Below are 14,883 nucleotides of genomic sequence, written 5' to 3' on the forward strand. Positions count from 1 at the left end.
CTCAAGATGTCGAGCTAGAAGTTCCAAATTGAGAACTGTTATTTAGAATTACATAAAGCAACTTTTCCCTGGTATTCCAATTCGAATTTCGAAAAAAAAAAATTTTTCATACAAAAGTGTTCCACCCTAATTATATACATACCTGCGACCACAGTACTTTGTATACCCTTGTATACCCACAGTATTGTTGTTCCTTCGTTCTACCTACTTCCTTTCCTACACCTTTCTCTGCACTTTGCATTCAGTCTGTTACAATATCTCGCATAGCTAACCAATCATCTTTTTATTTTTCTCATCTTTTCTTCCGCGCCAATATCGTGCAAACCATTACGTGTTCAGTGCTATTGCTGTGAGAAGCACAAATACGAAGAAACGAGTGTCTTTGTTCCTAATGATGAGTCCTTCCTTCCACACAGTATTGTCTTATGTGCATTGGTAATAACACGAACATTCAAGGTCCTTCGACAAACATTTTTTACACTCCTAAAACAACATAACATAACACCTTTTACACACCAATATTATTAAATCTAATAGAAAAATGAAACAGAATTTGACATGAAAATGAAAATAGGTAACGGGTCAATAATGACAAATAATTAGGTCCCGATGACTGAGTGGTAAAACAAAGATTCTGGGTTTGATTTTCAGTTGAGACCGTTACCTTTTCTTATTTATATATCTTGTTCTGTTTCGTGTGTCGTATTATCTTCTTCTTCGATGATATATTGCATAGATGAGTATACTCTTCAAAAGTTATTGAAATAAAATATTAAAAAAAAAAAATTATTGGTAATAAATTAATTAATTTGATGTATCTATTAATTTAAAATAAATTACATAGATACATAAATTAATTTTATTCATTAATTAAATAAATTATTTAATTAAATAAAGTACGAAGCAATTGCGTGTACAAATGAAGGAGTTATCATTTTTTAAAGAAAAATTGGTATGGCACTGACATTAAAAATGAGGCTATCTCTGGAATCATAAGGTTGGCCGTTCTATCCTTACACACAGATAAACTACTATTTATTTGTAATTTTTGACATACTTCGTACTGTGGCGCAACTTGTGATTTTTTTTTTTAAATCCTCAAATATGAAAAAAAAAACTTTTTTATGTTGATGATTCAGTTTAATGCTTAAATGCTTTACATATGAGTATGCTTTGTCTAGTTTACAATATTTTATTTACACTGCAAGCCTTTTAGGGGCGGCGGTACTGAAACCCGCGTTACAAATTCTACTTTCTCGAAATTAAAATAAATGTTCGACTAACCTCCGATGTAAAAACGTCTTCTTCCATTTTGTCGTCCAATTGTCTATAAGCACTTCGCGCAGCTGCCTTATACTTACTGGCAGGAAAAATTTGATTCTGTGTTGAATCCCAAAAACAGCGTGCAGCTGCAAAAAATTAGGTGTTAGGGCAGACCAAGTTTTTGGTGACAATTGATTGTCAAATATTGATTTTCTTTGTAAAAAAATCTAAAGCATGGCAAAAAACAACTGCACTTGGCGTATGGAAACAGGTGAATCTAGTGAGTGGTGAGTCAATTCATAAATACAATTTTTTTTTTAATTAATGAGTAAAACTTCAAATTCAAATAATAAATCATTGAAGACAATATTAACGGTTCTCAAACGAAAACATAAAAATTAGAAAAAGATGGGAAATATCAGAAAGAGGTTTATTTTTAATAATAGTATGCGACCGAAACCAAAAATAAAAAATTTCATAATTTGAAAAACAAATAATATTAAAAATAAAACAAATTTAAATTTAAATTAGGATAAAACAAAATAAATTAAAAATAATTAAATAAATTTAAATTCTAACCAACACAAAATTTTAAGTAAAATTCCAATTTTAAAAAAAATCAATTAAATTAACCCTTTCGTCCCGGAAAGAAAAAAATCACATTGGATCCGAAGCGGGGTCACTCAGTCCCCCAATTTGTTTTGCTTATTAAAAGGTGTTAATGACATAATTCGATGAAATTTGTTTTGGTTATAATTAGAGGGAAGTATATATTACATATTTCAGTAGTCATTATCAAAATCGTTTCATAAATAAAGTCATAATTAATGTTCTAATGAATTTAGACCATAACGCATATGTTTTCAAAGAAAACGGAGAAGGCGGGTACGTAGCAAGCATCGCGCCTCGTTTCCGAATCTCGACTGCCGATTGGCGATTAAGCGTCGACGTGGGTGGCTAGTTTCTTGCATAGGGTGGTCTGTAAATGATGGATATGTATTTTTTACTTTTATAGTTTATGAAAACTACTACGTACTACTAAACTAGGTACGGATGTTAAATATTTTGAAACAAATGTTGTATGTTGATATTTAATGTAGGTATTAAATTATTTTATTTCTACAATTATTCTTATTATTATTATGTATCTTTTCTCGGGAGATTTTTCAATGTGGATGAGTGTTTCAAGCTAATAATTATTGCTTATAAATAAATGTTACCCTTTGTGCTATGAAAAAAAATTCTTGTCTTAAACATTAGTTTACAAAAAAAAAAAAAATTAATATCTTATTTCTGATTGTTTTTATTATAATTTCATTTAGAGTATCATCTAGCATCGTGCCGCAGTTAACCTGTAATCATAAATGATGCGTTTGCTTGAATAGGTATATATTGAGTTTATAGTTTTTCACTGATCCATTTATGTAGGTATGTTTTACATTTTTAACGGTGAATGGTTTTGTTTTGTAATGTTTTATCAAATAAAATTGTAAAAAATAAGGTATTTTTAATAACTTCAAATTGTTAAAAATAAGGTATTTTTAAAGTATTGAAATCCAATCTTGAAATAAATATTTTTTTATTGTAGCCTGAGAATTCCCCGTTTTTGATAAACAATATTTATGAGAGATCTGGAAACGGTATTTATAAACTCGTAATAGGATACATATGAGAAACCGGAGAATTTCTCTCTTTTTCTTAGTAATGACGGCCCCCATGGTCAAATGGTTGAGATTCTGGGTCGCGGGTTCAAAATCCCAGCAAGCGCAAATTAATTCAATAATTATGTGATATTTCATAAATAATTCATAAAATATAATGCATTTAATATAATATATTTTCCGCACGGCCAAGGATGGGAAATGCGTTCAGTATTGCCCTGAACAAAAACCACCATTTAGAATAGAAACGTCATCATACTAGGAGGCTATCTCTTTTATGGTGACCATTTATAGGGATTGATTAAATAAACTGAAAATTGCAAAATTATAATAGAAAATAGAAAAAGACATTCGTAATATAAAACATAATTTTAATATAATTTTAAAATATCTTACACACATAATATCGTAGTAAAATGAAGAAATTTACAAAAAGACAAAAAACACACCTCAAAATATTATATTTTTACAAAAATACACCTCAACATTTTGGAAACACATAAGGTAGGTACCTACTTTATAATAAATGAGTTTTATGAAACAAACATTAGATATTAGCAAAAATTATTACACATATAGTATAATGAACATACCTATTACTGGTAAACAAGACATGTCGATCATCCAGTTGATTAGTCAGACATCTCTAAATACAAAGTTTTGAGATAATGAGGAAAGCAATGTTCGAATGCTCGCCATAAACCAAATATTATTTACATGTGTCTGTATTTTATAAATTAAATATGCTATAAAAAAATAACACCGGGAAGTATAACGGTTCGGTACATTAGTACGACATTTTTAAATTTTCTACAAATAACCCAGAAAACATATATTTTGTTTGTTTTTTCATTTTACATATAACTGTATACTCAACTCAAATTCCGATTCTTCGGAGATGTCTGACTAATCAACTGGACGATCGTTATATTTACATATTATACACAAATCGCGTGATGAAAATCACAACTTGAAATGTAAGATATTTACTCTTTATCGTATTATTACAAAGAATTTTTTTTCTTGAGCAAGTGGAATGTAACATATACACACGGCACGAGTTCCCAAAATTGAAGATGAAATAAACGAAAATTATAACCTAGCTAGAAGACAATAACTTTTTAAATAAAAATTCACAATTTAGAAAAACACACACAACACGATGAAAGTTAAACCCAAACAACATGGAATAAAATCAGCATTATTAAATAGCGAATAATTCTGTCAGCTATTAATTTTGGTACATACATATCCCAAACTTTAATTTATTGGTAAATCGAATAAATATACTCCAGAATAAATTGTATGAAAAAATGAAATGCAAAGTGATTACCAAGAAATAATCTAATCTAAAATTGGGATCATATTTATAAAAGAAGACAAAACAAAAACAAGCTGACGTTAACAACACAATTTTTGCGTAATTTGATGGAAAAACATAAAATATAATGTTATAAGAAGGTACAGTAACTATTGGATATTATGTCCGGTTTTTGACAACATTTCACTTGTAAGATATTATAGCGTAATGACTCCTGGATATATACTTATTGCACAAGACTGCAAAAGTGAACTAGATGTTCTGGAAAACATTGTAAAATTGATATCAAGTTATCAATAAACAATCGCATAAATTAACAATTTCCAAATGACCACTATGCTTTGAGCAATTGAAACCTTTATACATAAATTTAAATGGAAAATGAGAAAAGTGCACCACGTCTAAAACAGTAGAGGGACTTCTTATAAAAAAGTGATAAACAGAGAAATGATTAAAAGCACAAAAGATATGGTCGAAAAATGTTTGTTTTCTTATAGAAAAATATGTTGTTCATTTACCAAATGTTAGTAAGTGACTACATGCACTATCATGAATGCTTTAATTATTTAAAATACACGTAATTTATTATTAAAAACTATAATATTAATATGAAATAAACAAAACGGATTTTTATGCAAAATATTTTCCAACGTGATCATTTTAAAAATGAAACAATTCGACTGAGAATACACCAAGATAACACAAACAACCAGTACACTAATTGAGTTTGTGTAATCAAATGAACGTGAACAAATTCTAAAATACTAGACAAACCTAAAATTGCAGATCATGGCACCATTAGTATAGTGATGACTTGAAAAGAAACAGCAAAAATACTAGAAAAAGTGAATAATAGAAGAAATTTCTAAAGGTCGGATATGCTTATTACAAAAATGACAGATTGTTTGTTAATTTTAAAGTTCTATGAAATTTCTATTCAAGTTCTGTTATGATATCAGTATAGGCCAGGTACTTCACAGAACTGAAATAATATCGGAACTTGAATAGAACTTTCGCAGAACCTGAAAATTAACATCAAAATTTGATGAATTGTTTAAAATCTGTCAAAAGATCCGTCCTAAGCAACTTTTATTATTTTAACAACATTCATTATTGGCATTGTCCTTGATAGTTTTACAGTTAGTACAAAAATTTTCTTGGACCCTGTGCAGAACACAAATAGATTTCCTGCAAGTATAACAACACAGCTTAGTTTTTCTATCAATGTTGCGCGGGCAAAGATAACACCGTCTTCGTATTGCCTTGGTAGGTAAAACTTGTACTTCATTTAATACAATATCGTCGCTTGTGCTCGGCATAACTTTTTCAAATAATTCGAAGCCGTATTGCTGCGCTTTGTGAAATTTTACACCGCTTTCTTTTCTACTTTTAATGTTGTTTTTCACTAAGTCCATGGCCAACTCCCTGATAAAGATTTTTCGTCTGCTTCGGTCATTTGAATGCCATTCTGGATATTTAGTGATCCAAATAACATAAGCATTCAAGGCAGCCATATCTAAAATCTCCATGAAAATACGAAATGGCCACCTTCTTGTCGACCTAACGCAGGAATATTCCCTTGTCATTTTGTCCCCGGTGTCTACAGCCCCCTTTGTTGAGTTGTAATGTAATATTATATCTGGCTTTTTTGACTCTGACGCTGATGAAATTTTGTCGTCGTGGAATTCGGTTGAAAGAAGAGCCACTGCACTCTTCTTTTTCGGCACATAAGAAACAATTGTAAGTGCATCGGTAAAACCAAAAAGGCTTGTATGTAATTCCCTTTGCGGAGAAGGTAAAAATTCTTTTGGAATTTCTCTTTTATTCGACCTCAATGTACCAGTCAGCGTCAAATTATTATTCAATAATTTATTGGCAAGAGGTATTGACGTGAAAAAGTTGTCTGTCGTAACACCTCTTCCAGAACCGTAATATGGTGCTACTAAGTCAGTTACGACTCGTAACCCCTGATTTACTTCTCGGGCATTGCCAATTTTGCCCGTGTATACTTGAGTATTTAAAATATAGGCTGTTTTGGCATCAGCTGCCACCCATATTTTAATTCCGTATCGTCCAGGTTTGCTTTTCATGTATACACGGAAAGGACATGATCCCCGGTACGTCGCCAAACGTTCGTCTACGGTGATGTGGGAATCCGGGGAGTAATTTCTAGTGCAAGCTGCGTTAAAATTTTCATAAATTGATTTTATCGCCTCCAGTTTTGTCCCACTTTGTGCGATTCTTTCGTGCCTAGTCACTCTATCATCAAATCGTAGAGTACTAAATAAGAATGCAAATCTATCTCTAGACATAGCTGCTGTATAAAAAAATTGCCTAAATAGATCATTCGTTGTCCACAACTCTTTCAACTGCATCTTTCTGCAACGGTTTCTCCCAGCAGCAAGCAATATGCCGATAAAGGATTTAATTTCATCCGTAGAAATTGATGCATCATCGGCTGTGCCCTTGTTTTCCCTCACACAAAAACGTTGGGTTTCAGTAACTATTTCTTTGAGAATATCGTCAGTAATAAACAATGAAAATGCGTCTCCAATAGATGAAATATTTTTGCTTTCATTTGTCAGGCCAGGACGAGAGTAAACAATATTGTGTTGCCTACTACGGGATTGTGTCGGAGGAACGGAACTCCACTTAAATCCAGATTTGGAAGTAAAAGATTTTTCTTCCGTTTCATCAGTAATCTTTTCGGCATCTTCGTCAGAGGTGTCGGATTCACTTTCAGAAGAACTTTCAAAAGAAACATGATCTTCAATGTCCGATGTGTTTTGAATGTTTTCAAATTCAAAATCACTGTTTGACTCATCACTACCAGAGTCTTTCTCTAATAACGCTCGCACCTGCTCAGCGTTTAAAAATTTTTTGGGCATTTTTTTAGAATTGTGTAAATTTAAAAAGTAAGTAGGTAAACTTGATATCGTAACTGAATCTGCAATCAGAGCCTGCAATCTGTAATCAGAAAAAAGTAATTATGTAGCATCAACCCACTTACTTTTCAATAATAACTAACTAAATATCTAATCATCACGTCGTTTCCCGCAGGGGTACCTAGGCAGAGAGGACAGACCGCCAAAAACTCGGTCTTGGTACACACTCTTTGCCTCATTCACATTCATATATCGTCTCATATATATATATATATATGAGACGATATATGAATATATATATACAGTCAAACTTGGTTATAGCGAGCACAAAAAACTAAATTTTCTCCTTAGAGCGATTACTCGTTTTATCCAAAATAGGTTTTCTAAAAGTCGTAAGTACCTACCTACCTGCCCCTACTATTAATATATGTGTAGTGTATTAGAAAACAACACTTTTATTCATAAAATTTATAATCAATGATTGTTTTTAATTTTTCGTTTTCCCGCTCCACAATTCCTTTCTCAAAACAATCAACACATTATAACTACCTTCACCTGGTTCGAGGCTTCCAAGAAAAATAACATTAAATTGCCAGTCGTAATATAATCAATAGCATGGGCATATTGTAATTTTACTCATTGCACTTACATCAGCCTTGCATTCTTTGCAGATTTCCACATTTCTCATACGATCAAATATGGTTTTACCACACATACTCCTCAGGGATCTCATATCAACAGCATTCAGTCTACTTTCATCATCATCATCTGCCAGTTCCATGCCTCACTGCCATACATCAGGGTAGGTACAAGCATTCCACTGTGGACTACTAGCTTCGCTTCTTTAGACAGCTTTTTGTTGGCGCCAACGGAATTCAGTCCTCCATTAATGGAGTTACCTGCATTTACCCATCTTTCAATATCTCTATCAGCCTTCCCATCTGAGATTGATATTCTCAAAATATCTCAAATCGAAAATTTATGCATCCAAAAAATAACCATGGGTGCCTTCCGTTGATTATGTGTTTACATTTTTATGTTTTTAATGATCTATCAAATAACGAAGATAAAATAAAATAAATAACAAAAACATCTTGAAATTATTATTTCACATAAAGAAAAGAATTAAATGATACCTTTTTGTTAATTATAATTAATGTAAGACTAAATTTAACGCTTCTTGAGGTGAATTTTCACAAAAACGGCGCTATTTAAATCATATGGTCATATTCTAATGCGTGAAAAACTAGTAGGTACTATTAGTACTACTAGTAGTACGATTATTCTATAAATTGTATGGTTTGAGCAATGGAATACATAATGTTTACATGAAAATAAATTTAGAATTAATATAATAATTTTTATCATAAAATAAAAGAATATGGGAACCAAATGAACATTTTGAGTAAAAGCGCAAAAACAAGCTGCAATAATATGCAGTTATAATAATAATACACCGAGAAATTTTGACACTGATACCATCAATAAAAGCAAACTATTAAAATGCAATATTTTAATATTGTGGAGAATAAATAATGTTTATGAATGTAAGTAAGTCCAAAGTCATGGTATTTGAAAGAGAGAGTATGAAAACAGTGTGCAATATAGTTGTGAATGATGAATACTTGGAGCAAGTGGATGAGTTTGTGTATTTGGGAAGTATGTTTACGAGAGATGGGAAGGCTGATAGGGATATTGAAAGAAGGGTGAATGCAGGTAACTCCATAAATGGTGGGTTAAATGCCGTAGGCGCCAACAAAAAGCTGTCCAAAGAAGCAAAGCTGGCAGTCCACAATGGAGTGCTGGTACCTACCCTGATGTATGGCAGTGAAGCATGGAACTGGCAGAGGAAGGATGAAAGTAGGCTGAATGCTGTAGAGATGAGATCCCTGAGGCGTACGTGTGGTAAAACCATGTATGATCGTGTGAGTAATGTGGATATCCGCAAAGAATGCAAGGCTGATGTGAGCGTAATGAGTAAAATTAAGAAAGGGACCCTCAGATGGTTTGGGCATGTAGAGCGAATGAATGAAGAAAGGAGCGTAAGGAGAATATATGACGCAAGTGTGAATGGTGTAAGAAGTAGGGGACGCCCGAGGAAGACATGGCACGATCAAGTGAATCAGATACTTGAGTCGGGTCATGTCAAGAGTCAGAAAAATAGAAGAGTATGTATGAGACGATGTATGAATGTGAATGAGGCAAAGAGTGTGTGCCAAGACCGAGTTGTTTGGCGGTCCGTCCTCTCTGCCTACCCCTGCGGGGAAACGGCGTGATGGTTAGTTAGTTAGTTAACACCCCTGAAACATATACTTTTATACGCCATTGCATAAGATAAATGTACTTACCAATCTGAAGACGCCCGTAGCACTGTGAAACTGGTCCGTTCCCAAAGAGAATTATTTAACACCAAAACACAAGTTAGCAATAACCGAAAACACTATTTATTCGCTGCAGTCTTCAATCATACTGTACTTTAAACTTTTGAGCAAGTTCTATCTTCCAAATTCCAACAAATTTAAAAAAATAATTGTCTCTTTCTGGTCTATTTGTATTTCATACGACAAACAGAGACGGATGCAATTTTAATTGTGTTCCTAAAATGTGTTGCTCATAGAATGTATAAGGACACCTGCGCCGGATGTTACCCAGACGAAATGGTCTGGGACCGCCAAGTGAATATCTTAGTATTTCAAAAGGACATATGAGAAGCGCTGTGTCACCGATTCGGATTAAGTCCTTTTCATTAATAACTAAGAAATTACTTACTATCCCTTAAAAATTGTCCAGTTACCGCCTCTCCCATTTCAATTCCGGTCAATCATTAGGTAAAGCAAAATGGTAAAGTGATAATAAGAATACTAGCGTGACTCAATTATAACGGTGTAGCCCTTTTTATTACAATGCAAAATTTATCTTTCGGCTACCGGCTTCGGCAGGATCTTCGTCCAGTTCGTGGAAACGTTTATAAAGTCCCGCCCCGTAAAAAATATTCTATCAGATTTAGATGTAATTTATTTAATATCTTAAAAAGTAGTAATGCGATATAAATTTTTTAAATGCAGATCGATAGCTGAATAGTTTTTCTAAGATTACCTAAATTATTTGTTATATGGTGTAAAAAACCATCTAGATACAGCTTAAAACTCTAGTTAGTGTAGAATTATAACCCCGGTCCGGGGTGGAAGTGTTAAATAAGAAACTTGTAAACCAAAAAAAATAAACAAAAAACATCCCCTTACCAGTAATTACAATGTTCATGTGAATAAGGCTCCCAGCACAGATCTGTTTCAAGACTTCTCCTTCTCTTTGGTAGATCCCTACGTGCCAAGGGGAAGTGACATTTGGGCCACTTTTTGACGACATTAGAGCAGGAGATGATTTACCGCAATCTGAAATAAATAAAAAGTTAGTAATTGTGATGTCCGTACGAATATGGATTAGTGCAAGCGAGATGGAATGCTTACAAGATCTTATAAAAGGCGATGCACGTTAGTTATGTGCTCTCTTTTGTTACAAACAGCTCCCCAATAAATACCAGTACATAGATCACCTAAGAGTATTATTTCATACTACCCGACACGCTACAATAAAGGCACGATAATACTCCATATATTACATAATTGAATTCACAAATTTACAAGCACCGTTGGATCAATGAATTCATCTTCTAGCCAAGTCGCCATCACATTGCACAATAACATTTTGCACTTATAATGATGGCAGTGGGAGCTTTTCAAACAATGCCATGTTATTAACCCTGCAAAGTATGACTTTCTCTATTTTATTAACCTTCTCTTTACCAAGTTTGAAAACTTCCATCCTTTCCCAAGGTATCACGCCAGCGTTACCGTAGTAATTTTTACTACACATTACTCCAGTTTACATACATTTCCTTTCGGAAAAGAATTTTTTTATCAATATTGATCGAAATGCAAATTAGAAAGCGCAAAACAACACCACTAAGTGCTAAATAAATTCATTTTGCTGCCATCGAAAGGAACGTCAACGTCAATTTGCTACACTAGAACTCTAGCAGCTAGCGTTGTTGATACTGCCAATATTTTACTGGATTTGGACGTATTATTAATACTATAGTGCATTTGGTTTTAGGAATCAGTAAATATTTATTTTATCGTCTCATTTAAAAATTTTATTTTGTGGCTTGCAGCGTTTTACCAAACCACAGTCGATGTGTTTAACTCCTCGGGTTAATTTTTTACAGTTCTTGGAAGAGTTCACATGGTCCTCATAGAAATCGTTGTGCCTCTCTTCGCGTAATAGTTAGAAATATGAACTAAAGCTTTGTATTCAAATGGAGAAGTTAACCACACAATAATTTTAATGTACACCACTACGGCTCCGACCGCAATTTGAGAAAAACTAATTTTCTTTTTCAATAATTATTTTTATGTTAAACGACGAAAATAGCGGTTACAATAATGATTTTAAAAGATTTTGAATAAAATATCGATTTGCCAAAAACATATTTTATTTTTCAGATACGTTCAGAAATATCCCATTTATTTGGATCTTATTTGGAAAAGGAAATACACACAAATACTCCGATTTGCTCACAGCAATTTTAAGAAATATAAAAATCAATATTTCACTGGCCTGAAGAGTTAAGTAGATAATAATTTAGAGTCTCACCTGGCTTGCAATTAAGGCTGCTAGTGCCCCACCTACCATCGTTGCATTTTATATCCCCCAGGAAATCCATGAAAATATAACCTGCCTTGCATGATGGCCTAACTATTGACTTATCTGGTAACTTGTCTGTGCAGGGGATTTTCTTCCGTAATCCACTCAAGCAAACAAAGTCAAGTGTGGTGGATGTCAACATTTTGCAGTAACCTAGAAATAAATTGAAATTATCAAATGTTGAACTTTACCGTTCTTTCTTTTTTATTGAAAGTTTCGACACAGCATTGGAACAGTTGTACAAATAAAAAATATAGTGTAGTATGTAGCAAAAACCTCACAAAGAGGTAAAGCTGTGGGTATAATAGTGGTTATTAAAGCATTTATATGGCTTAATAGAAGGTAATAAAAGGCATAAAAGGTGTTTATTTTCTTTGAAGATAAAATATAAAAGTTAAACCTTTTAAAAAAATCAACCCTTACAAAATAAAGATCGATTGGTACTGAAAGAATGGACTGTAATTTTAACGACTGAATAAGATCAAACTATCGTGTTTATTACGAGGAAGATAGGAGTGGGAAAGGGAGGCATTTACCTTGAGAAGGATCTTGCTTTATTTGAAAGTTCTGGTGTTGGACTTTTTTTTTTTTTTTTATATTTACTCCACACAGGAGGCCCTGAAGAAAATAATTTCCCTCGGGGCCTATGTCATCTTTGGGAATGCTGTGTGGAGGGTCTTTTTTTGGAGAGGAAGGAGTGAACATGGGTCTTGAAGAGTCCCATGTTGTAGGAGGGAGGAAATACAGAGGCCGGCAGTTCATTCCACAGCCGAGCTGTTGAACTTAAGAACGAATCGTAGAAGCGACCCGTTCTCATGTGACAAGTGTCAACTGTGTACAAATGTTGGGCGCGCGTTTGGCGTGTATCCCGACTACGCACCGGTGCCGAAGGGATCAATGACGCTAGTTCCTCAGAGCATCTTCCATTGTAATACCGATAGAACAAGGACAGCATACCTACCTGACGCCTGTGCTCTAAAGATTGCAGTCCGTTTGTTAAGATTGGGGAATCTATCAAACGGACCGCCCGTTTCTGCACAGAGTCAAGGGTTTTTTTCAGGTATTTTGGGGCTCCAGACCAGAGATGGCTGCCAAATTCGACAGTAGGGCGCACTTGCGATTTGTACAGGGTCAGCAGTTGTGTACTATTAAAGTATCTGCGGGCCCTGTACAGTACGCCCAGCTTCTGAGAGGCCAACTTTACTCTGGCTTCGATGGAGCCCCCGTACCTGAGCTGGTCACTTATAGTTACACCAAGCATATCAATGGAAGGCCTGTTCGGAAGATTGCTTCCGTTGAAGGAGACTAGATTATCATTTGGATCCCTTTTAGACATAATCAGACAGGATTGGGTATTTGAAACATTAAATTCGACGAGATTATTTTTACCCCAGGAGGAAATACTCTCGAGATAACCGTCCATTCTCTGCTTCAAAGCCCTCCGAGCCGTTGGAGTTTGTGTGCCCTTTGGGGGCTTGTCAAACAAAAAGCTATCATGAACTGTACTGTCATCCGCGTAACAATGAATCGGTACACATGTCAAAAGGTCATTGATGTGCAACAAAAACAAAGTCGGAGACAGAACCGATCCCTGTGGGACGCCAGCATTTATGGAGTGCGAGGAAGAGGTGAAACCGTCAGCAACCGCCTGAATCGACCTATCCCTTAAAAAGTCAGCAATCCACGTACACAGGGATGCGGGAAGTCCGTAAGAATGCAATTTGTTGACAAGTCCTCGGTGCCAGACCCGGTCAAAGGCCTTGGATATGTCTAGTGCGACCGTTTGGGTCTCACCGTGACGTTCCAGGCACCGCCGCATAGTTTATAGATGTACATCTAAGCACCGTTCCACAACATGAACTGTTTTTATCACACACGACAATAGTTTAATGTATGTTCACTTGGGGCTGATAATTATTACTAGTTTACAAACTTAAAATCAGATAATTATATTAATTATTACGAAGGGCGAAAATATGCAACAACGACGAAATTCGAATACAAAAAACAAATGACACTAGCTTTGAGCTTCTATTTTTCAAATATTCTTTCTTGCTTTCTTTGAAGGTAAGACGTTTAAGAAATGGAAAAAAAACAAGGGAAAGGGCAATTAAGGTAGGAATCGGATTGTGTTTCAAAATCGTACATTAGTTTTTATTTTTCTTGTTTCACAGAGGATTGGACCTTCCTCTCGATGGACTGAAGTCAATCACGCTAACAACTGCCCCTAATCAAGATTGGGTAGGACCGACATTTATTTCGTATGTTACTGTTGTAAAGTCATCCACTTTCAGAGAAATTAATGAAGATCTTGGAAGTGGAATCCAACCCACTTCCGATCAAGCTGAGACTCAGCAGATAAACTCTTTGTCGATGATAATGCATTCTATCATAATTCTTTTTTGACAATCACGCACACACACGCGGATACATTTTTTCCAAAGAAACGTTACAATCTCAGTGACAATTATATTTTTTTCAATTTTTATTTAAAATATAGGTACTTAAATATTTTTAAAAAAGCTAATAATAATGTAATAAACAAATAAAATCAACGATTTTATATTCAAAAAAAGAATCTTTACTGAAATATTAAAACGGCCACCACCTTGAACCCGGAACGGAACGCACAAACACACTTATATGCAGACTAAATGTCAAATGGAGCTGAAATAGGAGTTAGCTTTGCTCAGTCAATAATTATAAGAAAAATACTCACGAGTGCAAGTCGGGTTAGCGGACCATTCGTTGTTTTTCTGACAAGTGGCATATTGAACTGACACTTCAAAGTCATCTTGGCAAGAATATATCAGGAAGGTGAATTCATGAACCCTGTCTCCCGGTTTAAGATTCTTTCCATCGTCATCAGATACTGTGTAATTTCCCCACTTTGGGAATTCTGGCAAAATACAACCATACCCTGAAGGATATCTAAAATTTAAAAAATATTTTTAAAATTATATTCTGTTTTATTGGAATAACTTAATTTAGCATTTTTTTTCATTGATAAATTATGTTCATCAATGTAATATATCATTGAAGAAGAAGA

At 34.1% G+C, this 14,883-nt stretch overlaps 1 protein-coding gene across 1 annotated transcript in view; it reads right to left on the minus strand.

The window, feature by feature from the left end:
• LOC149410006 (ovochymase-like) overlaps positions 1-14,883 on the minus strand; it is a 63,669-nt gene that overhangs the window by 12,213 nt on the left and 36,573 nt on the right. Inside the window, exons 13-16 of the mRNA XM_089648744.1 lie at positions 14,554-14,765; positions 11,784-11,987; positions 10,373-10,522; positions 1,285-1,409 (exon numbers count right to left, since the gene is read on the minus strand). Of these exons, the coding sequence (XP_089504870.1) occupies positions 1,285-1,409; positions 10,373-10,522; positions 11,784-11,987; positions 14,554-14,765 (691 nt within the window). The remainder of the gene's footprint in view (positions 1-1,284; positions 1,410-10,372; positions 10,523-11,783; positions 11,988-14,553; positions 14,766-14,883) is intronic.

This window comes from Hesperophylax consimilis, chromosome 28, assembly GCF_061612785.1.
Source record: "Hesperophylax consimilis isolate HC1 chromosome 28, BYU_Hcon_1.0, whole genome shotgun sequence".
Taxonomy (NCBI): Eukaryota; Metazoa; Arthropoda; class Insecta; order Trichoptera; family Limnephilidae; genus Hesperophylax; species Hesperophylax consimilis.